Source organism: Carcharodon carcharias, chromosome 18 (genome assembly GCF_017639515.1).
Source record: "Carcharodon carcharias isolate sCarCar2 chromosome 18, sCarCar2.pri, whole genome shotgun sequence".
NCBI lineage: Eukaryota > Metazoa > Chordata > Chondrichthyes > Lamniformes > Lamnidae > Carcharodon > Carcharodon carcharias.
The window spans coordinates 70,214,758-70,227,859 of record NC_054484.1 but is presented as its reverse complement, the minus strand read 5'-3'; the positions used below and the strand labels follow the sequence as shown (position 1 = coordinate 70,227,859).

At 41.1% G+C, this 13,102-nt stretch overlaps 1 protein-coding gene across 3 annotated transcripts in view; it reads right to left on the bottom strand.

Annotated features, from left to right (window-relative positions):
* The window catches only part of usp9 (ubiquitin specific peptidase 9), a 353,775-nt gene that overhangs the window by 221,026 nt on the left and 119,647 nt on the right, over window positions 1-13,102 (bottom strand). For all 3 annotated transcript variants that reach the window (XM_041210976.1, XM_041210979.1, XM_041210975.1), the window contains one exon: window positions 7,977-8,230. In XM_041210976.1, coding sequence (XP_041066910.1) covers window positions 7,977-8,072 — 96 coding nt within the window. In that variant the 5' untranslated portion in view covers window positions 8,073-8,230. The remainder of the gene's footprint in view (window positions 1-7,976; window positions 8,231-13,102) is intronic.

Genomic DNA, 13,102 nt, shown 5'->3' with positions numbered 1-13,102 from the left:
CGAGGTGCTTTCAAAGTTTTCAAGATATTAAGGAGAACTGATAGTTTCTCCAGGTATTTTTGTTTTTGTGTTGTGATAGTTTCTCTCTCTGTGTGTACCCGATTGCTAGAAACTAATTTAGGATGAAGGGATATAGCCTAAATGTTATGAGGCTAGACTTTTAAGAGTCAAGTTAGTGACTTCCAAATACAAATAGTGGCAGAAGCTTGGAACTCTCTTCCGCTAATGGCAGTTGATGCTAAATCAATTGTTGGTTGTTTGTAATGTTTTCACCCCAGTTTGTCTGTAAACAATGTATCTCAAAAACTAATGGGTGCATTTCAACAAAGCTTAATGGACAGATCAAGGAAGAACTGTTTAGTTTATGGCAAAGATGCAGATTCGATTCCTGGAATTTTTTAAAGGTTCCATTAACGTTGGGAGGCGGCGGTGGTGGTGGTGGTGGGGGGATTGATTTATTTTTTCTATCTTTAATGGGATCTGGACATCACTGGTAAGGCCAGCATTTGTTGCTCATTCCTAATTGCCCTTGAGCCGAATGGCTTGCTAGGCCATTTCAGAAGGCAATTAAGAGTCAACCACATTGCTGTGGGTTTGGAGTCACATGTATGTCAGGCCAGGTAAGGGTGGCATATTTCCTTCTCTAAGGACATTAGTGAAACAAATGGGTTTTTATGACAATCCATGATAGTTTCATGGCACCATTACTGATGGCCAGCTTTCAATTCCAGATTTTTATTAATCAACTGAATTTATTAATTAATTGAATTTGAATTCCACCAGCTGTCATAGTGGGATTTAAATCAGTGTCCCCAGGGCATTAGCCTGGGCTTCTGGTTTACAAGTACAGCGACAGTACCACTAAGTCACTGTCTTCCCTAAATTAACTTTTTGTTTAAGAATGCTGTGGGTTGTTTTATTTAGAATGTTGTTGATTTTTTTTTAAGAATGTTGAGATTGTCTCAGCTACTGTGGTGGAATTAGTCACCACAGCTCTCAAAACATGTACAGAATTTTCAGAACCAATTGTAGGATGCAGATTGGCCTAAAGCCTAAGTGAAATGGAAGCTCTTAAAATTTCCTTTTTTTCAGCTTTGTAGTTAGAGCATCAACCAGGTAGGCAAAAGCCTCAAGGGAGAGCTGTGTCATTATAACAACATTGAGCTCTTCACTTGTTAACTATGAGATAAATTTTTGTTCACCAAAGGTATTAAGGGATATGGGGTAATGGTAGGTAAAGAGCTAAATAGCCGACTTCTATTTCTATCTGTCCATCTTGTGCATGAATGATCTTGAGTTGAAATGTAACTTTTCATAATTAAACAAGAAATGTGTGGTGTGGGTTTGGTGCTCTCTTTGGGCTTTGATTGTTTAACCTGATTGACGTGTGTTTCAAATTTTGATGTATTCTAATGAGATTGGTAAAACACTTGGGAGTAACTGGATATCTGCAAAATGGGCACCAACAATGAGGGCATTTTTGGATCTAATATTCAAATTGTATCTATGCAACAACTCCAGACCACGATCTAGCACTGAATTTGATTTATTTTGTAGCTCAGCTTAGACAGTTGAACATACTTCAGTTCTGAAGACAGATGTAAATCGCAAGCTTCAAACGAGGTGTTACATCAATTGTGATGTATTATAAACATTTCAGTTTCCACATGCACATGACAACATCCAGCTCTATCTTACCATGACCTCTCTGAGTCCTTCCATTGTCTTACAGACTGCTTGTCCAATATTCAGTGCCGAACAAGCCGAAGTTTCCTCCAATTAAATATTGGGAAGACTGAAGACATTGTCTTCACTCCCCTTGGCAAACTCCATTCCCTCTCAGAGTGAACCAGACTGTTCTGACTCCAAAATGAGCTACCAACCACATGCCTGCGCCATTATTAAAACTGTCTTTCGTTCCTGTAACATTACTCGTCTCCATGGCTATCTCAGCTCATCTGCAGCTGAAACCCTCATCCATATCTTTGTTCCCTCTAGATTTGACTATTCTAATTCACTCTTAGCCAGCCTCTATACATTCTATCCTCTGTAAACTAGAGGTCATCCAAAACTCTGCCATATTCTTAATCATACCCAAGTCCTGTTTACCTGTCACCCCTGTGCTAGCTGAGCAAATATGGCTCCTGGTTAAGCAATGCCTCCATTTTAAAATTCCCATCCTTGTTTTTAAACCCCTCCATGGCTTCGCCACCTCCCCACCTCTAATCTTTGTGAGCTCCTACAACCCATCTGAAACTAACAGGCCTAAGGCGCACAACAGTCTGAAAGGAAGTTCTAATCAGTCATTGCCGACAGGGAGTATGGGGCTATTGGGAAGAGAGAGAAAAGTTTGCTCAGGACAGGCCTGACCTGGAAAGCAGGTGCCATTGGCAGGCAGAAAGCTACAAATAAAACCTACACAGCTGTAGCTCTGCCTGGTGCTTGCGAACTGCGCTATCTGGAAGTTGGCTGCCAGTCACCTGACTTCCTTGTAGTCCTAGCCACGTTCAGGGACCTCCCGCCAGGCTGCCTTGCCTTACAGGGCACATTCGATCTCAGGCCTGTCCCCGGAATCTGAGCTTTGTGACATTCGCAAGCCACATTCGATCCCTCCTCACAAGGTAGCTTGCCCTCCAACACTAATACTGACAAAGCTACTTGTCAACACATTGTACAGGCATCCAGGTGCGCATACTACACACACACATTCCAACCATCTGAATCAATAGCAACTTTATTTCCCGTTTTTGCATTCATCTATGAGAGTTGTATGTTCTTCTTAAAATGCTTAAACTGCAATATATTTCAAATACACCTTTGTGGAGGTCAGAAGGACATTACAAAAAGTCAGAATGCCACCAAAAGGTGGAAACTGGAAACTCTTAATCCCTGAAAATCTTTGAAGGTGGTAGGACAAGTTGACAACTGATTTTTTTTTTTAAAACACATACAAAATCCTTGGCTTTATAAATGGAAACAAAACACAAAAGCAACAAAGTTATGATGAACCTTAACAGATCACTGGCTAGGCTTCAATTAGAGTATCATGCCCAATTCTGGGCAGAAGAATGTCAAAGGCCTTGGAACTGGAGTTTAAGACATCCAACCAGATGTCTCAACCTCCCATTGCCATGGTTTAACAAAAACTTTGGACAAATCAAACAGTATTGTGGAGTATAATGTAAGATGGGACAGGCATTTGTGCACAAGTAGTACTTCACATCAATAAACGATGACGATCATTCAAGGTAATTTCATTATTTTTAAGAAAGCTTCCTGCAGTTCACACCTGCTTACAAAAACTTACACTGAATTTGTTCAACTGACTCCCATATTTGTGTTTTAATTCATTAACTCAGAAACTTGAGAACATTCGTCAAAGTTAATTATGTCAGAGTTATCCTAAGAGCCGTTTCTACTGCAGGTCATGCTGACACATTGTCTGTATTTGAACCCGAGTTCCTGAAAACAGATTTTAGTAAAAGGATGTACCAAATACTTGGCAGCTGGTCAAGTGGTGCATTCCTTGTATACATGAATACATTCAATCTGCAAACAAAATAAAAGAGAGCTGACAGTTGTTTGTACCTGTGTTTTCCAAATGCAAGAAGTCAACATAGTTGAGGCAACTTGGCCCAGAGTAGGTTTTTGAAAATATTTGGGATTGTATGCAAACTTCTTTACCCTTGTACCTCTAAATACTTCATAGAGAGAGGAAGAAATTCTTCAGGCAACCCGAAGAGTCAGATAAATATGTACAATTCACTGTTCCTCAATATCAATGTAATGTGCAGAATGCAAATTCCAATGTGCTGTGACGAAGTTGATCTCCCGAGGAGGGCTGTCAATGGACAACCTGCTCTCATCAGGGCAAAGTTAGTGGCTTCACGGAGGCACAAGAAAAGGTTGCCAGCCCAGCTCTCAAATGGCACTGTGCATAAAAGAAACAATAAAGCAACAGATCTAAATATAATTGCATAGATGTTGCCCATTACCCTGCCACTGAATAAAGATTAACTATTGCTGCATAGGGAGAAACGAAGAACGATGTGAACTTTCAGCCTCAGAGTTGCTGGACATAATATGCTCAGGATATTGCTGAACTAATAATTTTCCTCCTTGCACTCAGACATTAAATTTAAGGTAAGCAATCTGGGACTTTTTTTCTATGTTAAAAGAGTTACACAAATACAGGTTGTTTTTCACTCTCTGCAGATAATAACTGCCTTCCTTTCTAAACTTTTATCCACTATTTCATTCCTCTTGACCCTTACAACTGGTTGCATTTTACGATGCCTCTTGCTCCATATATATGCATCCTGTCACGGATTATCACTGTCTTGCCTCCTTACTTGTTTAATATCCGTGTCTGCCACCAACATAGCCTTTTGCTAATTTAGGCAGATAAAATTCTCAGCAAGGCAGTATTACCCTCTATCTTTGCCTGCTAGTAACCCCCACCCCCACAAGTAACTTGCTGCTGCCAAATCCTCAAAATTATCAGCCCCCTCAATCCCGAAATGTTATTTGGGAAGAGAATCGCTTCAAAGTTGCCACATGTCTAAAATAGCATTTGGCGAAGGAGAGGAAAAAATGCTCCACAATCACTTCATAGCCAAAGCCTTCAATCATGACAGTTCAGTTGACATGAAAATTGAATGGGAAATGATTTAGAACACAAAAATCCTACAGACAACTATGACCAAAGTCAAAACAACAGGATTTAAAGTTATGCAGAAAGGCAATGTGACCTAAACAAGATTTTTAAGTATCTCCCATGGCTTATACACTTCAACAGCAAGTCCAGTGTTCAAACAAAATAGATACACGACTGTGTGATAAAAGGAATCATGTGTTTTGGGAGGGGGAGGGGGGACTGATAGAAAGGATTGGTAATGGCAGATTGGGGGTGGGTGTGTGAAGAGTGGATACAGAGAGGGAGAAAGGCAAGGACAGGGTAAGCAGAGGAGGAGAGAATGGAGCACTGGAATAATAGAAGAGAATGAAGCAGCCTGTGGAACTGAGCTAGGGCCCCAGTTCTTTGCAGAGGGGAATAAGGAGACGACCTGTGAATAGAGTAACGCATCCAAGTTCCACTCCAAGTCACACAACAGCCTGACTTGAAATATATTGCTGTTGCTTTATCAGATTTTCCAGGTCAAAATCCTGAAACTCACTACCTAATAACACTGTGGGTGCATCTACGCCACATGGACTGCAGCAGTTCAAGAAGGCAGCTCACCATCAGCTTCTCACAGACAATTAGAGATGGGTAATAAATGCTCATATCCCAGGAACAAGAAAATAAGTTTAGGGAGGTGGGTTAGAGAAGAACAGTGAAGAAAGAGCAAGTGATGACACTAAATAGAGGGAACAATGATGCATAGGAAAGGATGCGACAAACCAAGGGAGCGTCATTTTCCCCTTAGTGGGGGGGAGCAGCATAAAAAGGAGAGTGCTTTTTCTTCATGTGGTGGGATATTACAACAGGTGAAGACTAGTTGCTTTCAGCTAAAGATAAACAATCTAGAATTCCAACTGCACTCCCAAGATGAGCATGAATTATGAATCACAAAATTGTTGCAGTGCAGCAGGCCATTCAGCTCATTGTGTCTGCACCGGATCTCCAAATAAACATTTCACTTAGCGGCATTTTCCCCACCTTCTCCCCGTAACCCTGCACATTCTTTCTTTTCAAATAACAGTCTAAATCCTTTTTGAATGCTGCCTCCACCACACTCTAAGGCACTGCATTCCACACCTTAACCATTTGCTACATGAAAAAGTTTTTCCTCATTTTGTTTCTAATTTATCAATTACTGTAAATCTGTGCCCTCTCTTTCTCAATCCTTTTAAAAGTGGGAACAGTTTCTCCCTATACACTCTGTCCAGACCACTCATGTTTTGAAAATCTCTATCAAACCTCCTCTCAGCCTTTTCGCCAAGGAAAAGTCCTAACTTCTCCAATCTATCTTCACAACTGAAGTTCCTCAGCCCTGGAGCCATTCTCATGCATCTTTTTTGCACTCTCTCCAATGCCTTCAAATCCTTCCTAAAGTGCGGCACCCAGAACCGTACGCAATACTCTAGCCGAGGTCAAATTAGTGTGCTGTGCAAGTTCAGCAACCTCCTTGCTTTCCTTGGAATTCTATCCTTCTGCCTCAATTCCTATTTCACAATATGATTACAGTCCAGCAGCATTCCCACTGTCTCTGATCCACTGTATGTCATACTCATGCCTAAGAATAGATCCCTGGAACATTTGGCCTCTTTGTCTACTGATACTAGCTCCCATAAAATATGTAAAAATATTTCCCCACTCCAATTGGCCTTGGAACAGAACATACAAATAAAAAATGATGGAAACGTTCAACTGATCAGGCATCCATGAAAGGAGAGAAAGATAGAACTAACATTGCAGCTCAAAGTCCTTGCATCAGAACTAGCATTTTTTGTTATTTCAGATCTTCAGCATCGATTCTTTACATTTTGCACATCTTCAGTAAATAATACATTTGGTATTAACCATAAATCCTCCTATGCTTACAAAATAGTGCATTATCTGATTTACCATGGGCAACCCCACAAAAGATCTACTAACTTAGGTAAATTTCAAGACAAACAAAATTGCTAACATGGACATCTGAAATGCAAATATAATTCTACCAATTTAAGCAGAACTAGCCAAGAAGCAAAAAAAGGATGCATTCCACAGCCAATCATATGCTGTCCTAGTCAGACAAAAAAAAACAGCTAACAACCTGGAAAGGCAAAATAGGGGCGCAAAATTTGGCTTGTGAGAGATGAACACTTTAATCATGAAAAATGGTTCTTTTTCAAGGAATAAGAACATTCTGGAAGAATGTGTTTTAAAAGACCTGGTTCCTTCAAGAATTAATGCAAGAATTCATTGCTTTTCTTGGAAGAGACATCCATTCACAAGAAAAGGTATTTAAGCAGTTGTAAAGAAGCTGGAAACCTCTTGACCCTGGTGGACTATATACAGAAGGGGTCACATTGTAGTTTATGGCTCTGGGGGGAAAAAACTACATGCCTGTAGCTGTGTTTAAAAATTGATTTTGGTTTTGTTTTGAGAATAAGAAGGAACAACTACTTGTAAGGAAGACATCAGCCTTCTTGCAGTCCAGAGACAATCCACAGCCAGAAGAGAATATAGGCTGCTTCTAAGATAAAAGCAAAATATTGCGGATGCTGGGAATCTGAAACACAAACAAAAATGGTTGGAAAAACTCAGCAGGTCTGACAGCATCTGTGGAGAGGAAGATAGAGTTAACATTAAGTCCATATGACTCTTCATCAGAACTAAAGAGGCTGCTTCTGAGTTGTTTTATGCGGAGTTCAGTACCTGCAGGTGTTCCTTGAATTCACCTGAAAAGCAGTGCAAGAGTCATCAATTGTTTCGCAGATCAGAACTGAGACAACAGCCGCATAACCTGGATGCCATTTCAAGGACTCCATCATCTTTCCTTTTCCCTTGAGCCATTGACTTTTAACCTTTGGCAGAATTCCTTTATTTTTAGATTTTATTTTTGGTATGTATGAGACACTTAGGATATCTTGAAAGAATAATTAGTATACTTTCATGTTGTATGTTAATAAGCTCTGCCTTTCTATTTAACAAGATCAGTTTTATAATAAACTAATGTGTTTTTTTATTGAAGGAAACCTAGTTAAAATCTCTTTTATTCTGGATAACAGTAGCGAAGGTAAACGATTGGCCATTTTGGTGAGTGAATCAAACTTTTAAACTAATGGTGCAACCCGTGGAGTAGTGGGACTAGTCAAACTGCACACTCCTCCCATCCCGGTCATAACATTTGATATAAGAGCACTTTTCAGAAAATGGATTTATTGTGCAGATCTTATATTTCAGTTAGGCATGTACAGGTTGTACAAAAAAATGCTCCACAGTCTACAAATAGACAAATGTGAGATACTCAAGGTTGAATGCTTACCTGATTCTGTGGAAGAGGAGACTGTGACTGTCCATCAGGCGCCTGGCCCTGGTTGTCATTCCCTCCTACAGGAGAGCCACGGGTCGTGGCTGTCATACTCGACACAGGACAGATCTTTGCAATTTTGTCTGGCTATGTGGTTGTTGAAAGAGAAAAATAAACTGCCTCCTCAATGAAACTGAGAAACCAATTTAGATCTGTACATAAAAGCACCACCTCGAGCCCAGGTTGTTTTGCAGAGACCATTGCACAGCCTGAAAGAAGCAAATAAATTAAATTAATTTGTACAATTCATAATGTCCAACACTGAACAATGTTATGCAAATCTTGAAACAAATCATGTCAACCATCAGTAACAGAACATAACCAATAAATTGGATCTTTGCGCTTATAACGTGTATTCACACACACAAGCTAAAAACACAACTAGTGGAAAAGCAGAGACCATCAGTGCTACTGTCACATTGCTAGCTATGGCAGTCCAACAGAACTGCTAATAGAGATACATAAATTAATAACTTCACCAGAAAAAAATGCCACTCTTCTCCAAAACATATGGAGCAAGAGTCTATGAGGTTCTGGCAAAAGATATTAACATTCAAGTGGTTTGGAGTTAATAATGTCCAAGTGCAGACATGTGGATGGTACTAAGGCACACATGACATAACACAAAATTTGGTGTCAAATCAGCCAAGATAAGCAGCAACAGTAGGGGCATGGCGATTTCAATGATCCAGATAACCTATTTTTGATTAATGTCTAGTGACCCCTGTTGGAAGTGTAGTGTTGAGTACAATAATACACTTGGCTTTCGCACAGGTCCTTTGCCCTCACCTCAAACACATAGTCAAATATCATACATTAAGACCAGTAGATTCAGCAAGACTATTGAGGGTAGCCAGCACACAAAGATAACAGCCCCAAAGAAATAATCATCCATAGTGAGTAGAGGAGCTAAAATTGGATGTGGAGTGCAGAGGGAATATTAAGGCCTCTCCTTAAAACAAGGAGACTACTCGGCATTCCCATAATTCACTGTCAAAGGTTCCTATTTCACCCCCTTCAACAATGCCACCAACTGTACCCACTGCCTAACTGTACAGTTTAATGGACATAAATATCATTTCATAGGAGGCTGGTTAGCTCCATTGGCTAGGTGGGTAGTGTGGGGTTCAGAATAATGCCAACAATGGAGGTTCAATTCCTGTTTCAGCTGAGGCAGACTTGGAACCTGCCTCCTCGCCCTGCCCAAGTGTGGAAGGCAACAGCAAATCGCCAATGACAAAAAAATTGCCCAGAAAATGCCTCAGGATGAAGCCATCAGTATACAATGAACTAAAGGCCTGTCTTCTGTAGAGCACACACACCATACCACCTTATTTCGTATTTTAACTTCAATTTGCAAGGTGATGCTTGACATTGCCACAAGGTTCGGCATTGACCTTGTAACCCTGCATAAATACTGCTAAGAGAAATGGCTTAGTTATATTTCCAGAACACAGATGCATTGGATGGAAGTTCAAGTTCTTTTCGCACACCAAAAATTTTTTAAAGCACTCCTCAAAGAATTTCCCCCACCAAGATATAACTTTTAAAATATAGTCCAGTTGATCAGAAGATTAACGACAAGATCCTGAAAAACGTGGGCCATTTTCCATATCTTTTTGCATCAGTATTTACTCAGGAAACTGGCAGTTATATAAGGAAGGAAGGGAAACAAGCAGTAGTTTCATGGAACATATAGAGATTAAAGAGGAATAAAGCGAATAAAGGTAGATAAATCCCCCGGGCCTGACATGATATTCCCTCAGACCTTGAGGGAGACTAGTGTAGAAATTGCAGAGGCCCTGGCAGAAATATTTCAAACGTCCTTAGCCACTGGTGAGGTGCCGAAGGATTGCAGGGTAGCTCAAATTGTTCCGTTGTTTAAAAAAGGCTCCAAAAGTAAAGCAGGTAATTACAGGCCAGTGAGCCTGATATCAGTAGTAGGTAAATTATTGGAAGATGTTCTCAGAGATCGGATATATAATTATTTGGACAGCCAAGGGTTGATTAAGGATAGTCAGCATGGCTTTGTGCGTGGTAGGTCGTGTTTAACAAACCTTGTAGAGTTTTTCGAGGAGGTTACCAAGAAAGTAGATGAAGGAAAGGCTGTGGATGTTGTCTACATGGACTTTAGTAAGGCCTTTGACAAGGTCCCACATGGGAGGTTAGTTCAGAAGGTTCAGACACTTGGTATCCAAGTAAACTGGATTCGAAATTGGCTGTGTGGGAGACGACAGAGTGGTAGTGGATGATTGCTTCTCAGACTGGGGGTCTGTGACTAGTTGTGTGCCTCAGGGATCTGTGCTGGGACCATTGTTGTTTGTTGTCTATATCAATAAGTTGGATGATAATGTGGTGAATTGGATCAGCAAGTCTGCTGATGACACTAAGATTGGAGGCGTTGTGCACAGTGAGGAAGGCTTTCAAAGCTTGCAGAGAGATCTGGACCAACTGGAAAAATGGGCCAGAAAATGGCAGATGGAATTTAATGTGGAAAAGTGTGAGGTGTTACATTTTGCAAGGTCAAACCAGGGTAGGACATACACAGTAAACGGTAGGGCACTGAGGAGTGCGGAAGAACAAAGGGATCTGGGAGTTCGGATACATAGTTCCCTGAAAGTGGCGTCACAGGTAGACAAGGTTGTAAAGAAAGCTTTTGACATACTAGCCTTCATAAATCAAAGTATTGATTATTGACTCAAGTACTGTCGAAGGGTCATGAGGACTCGAAACATCAACTCTTTTCTTCTCTGCCGATGCTGCCAGACCTGCTGAGTTTTTCCAGGTAATTCTGTTTTTGTTTTTGTATTGATTATAGGAGTTGGGATGTTATGGTGAGGTTGTATAAGACATTGGTGAGGCCAACTTTGGAGTATTGTGTGCAGTTCTGGTCGCCTAACTACATGAAGGATATCAGTAAGATTGAGAGAGTGCAGAGAAGATTTACTAGGATGTTGCCGGGTCTTAAGGAGTTGAGTTACAGGGAAAGTTTATCAGGTTAGGACTTTATTCCTTGGAGTGTAGAAGAATGAGGGGAGATATAATAGAAGTTTACAAAATTATGAGGGGTATAGACAGAGTAAATGCGAGTAGGCTCTTTCCACTTAGATTAGGAGAAATAAACACGAGAGGACATGGCTTTAGGGTGAAAGGGGAAAGGTTTAGGGGGAACATTAGGGGGAACTTCTTCACTCAGAGTGGTGAGAGTGTGGAACGAGCTACCATCTGACGTGGTAAATGCGGGCTCACTCTTACGCTTTAAGAATAAATTAGATAGATACATGGATGGGAGAGGTCTGGAGGGTTATGGACCAGGTGCAGGTCAATGAGACTAGCGGAATAATATTTCGGCACAGACTAGAAGGGCTAAATGGCCTGTTTTCTGTGCTATGGTGTTCTATGGTTCTATCTTGGCAGCCTCCTCACAAAGGCAGGCAGGCACAGACAACAGAATTCATCATGCTCTACAATGTGCTAGCTCAGCCTTTAGCCAACGGAGAATAAGAGTGTCTTGAGGATCAGGATCTCAAACCCGACACTAAGGCCATGGTTTACCAGGCAGAGAGAACCTTGTGCCCGTAAATGCTTCCGAGACTTGGACAAACTACAACAGATAGCTCAAATCTTTGGAGAAGCAGCACCAGCAGTGCCTTCGCAAGATAAGAACCTAAGAAATAGGAGAAGTCCATGTGGCCCCTCGAGCCTGCTCCACCAGTCAAAAAGATCACGACTGACATAATGTGGTCTTAATTCCATCTTCATGCCTGTCGCCCATAACCTTTGACTCCCTTGTCAATCAAAAATCTGTCCAATTCAGCCTTGAATATATTCAATTACCTAGCCTCCACTGCTTGCTGGGGAGAGAATTGCAAACACCAACAACCTTCTGAAGAAATTCCTCGTCTCAGTCTTAAGTGGAAGACCCCTTATTTTGAAACTGTGCCCCCAGCTCTAGATATTCCCCCACAAGCAGAAACATCCTCTCAGCATCTACTCCGTCAAGCCCCCTCAGATCTTTCACATTCAATATCATCTCTTATCCTATTGAGCTCCAATGAATACAGGCCCAATTTCTCCTCAAAAGACAACACCTTCATTGTAGGAATCAGCCGAGTGAAGCTTCTCTGAACTGCCTCAAATGCAAGTGTGTCCCACCTTAAGTAAGGTGACTAAAACTGCAAACAGTACTCCAGGTGCAGTCTCACCAAGGCACTGCATCGTTCTAGAAAGACTTCTCCACTCTTATATTCCACTCCTCTTGCAATAAAGGCCAACATTCCTTTTGCCTTCCTAGTTGCTTGCAATATCTTCAACCTAACTTTTTGTGATTCATGTACAAAGACAGCCAGGTTGTCACTGTATCACAGCATTCTGCAGTCTTTTGCCATTTAAATTATACTCTGCTTTTCTATTCTTTCAAAGTGGACAACCTCACGCTTTCCCACAAAATACTCCACCTACCAAATTTTTGCCAACTCACTTAACGTATCTATATCTCTTTGCAGACTCTTCGCATCCTCCTCCTCAACTTGCTTTTCTAACTTTCTTCACATCAGCAGCAAATTTGGCTAGAATAGTCAATTCCTTCAGACAAGTCATTAATATAGATACTCCAATACCAGTGACAAGAAAAGCAATCCAACAGAAGTTTCCTCTTGCAAGCCAACAAGCCCAGCATTGAGGTGCTAATCACTCAAAACTAGCTAAGCATACATGTCATTCATACACCTGGCACCAGGCTCCAGAAGCAACTATTATACTTGGAAATAAAAACAAAAAAACTGCGGATGCTGGAAATCCAAAACAAAAACAGAATTACCTGGAAAAACTCAGGTCTGGCAGCATCGGCGGAGAAGAGAAGAGTTGACGTTTCGAGTCCTCATGACCCTTCGACAGAACTTGAGTTCGAGTCCAAGAAAGAGCTGAAATATAAGCTGGTTTAAGGTGTGTGTGTGGGGGGGCGGAGAGATAGAGAGACAGAGAGGTGGGGGGTGGGGTGGTGTGGTTGTAGGGAAAGCGGGTTTTATTATACTCGGAACTTTGTCACAACAGGAAACTCAATCAAGGGCAGTTGGAACGTT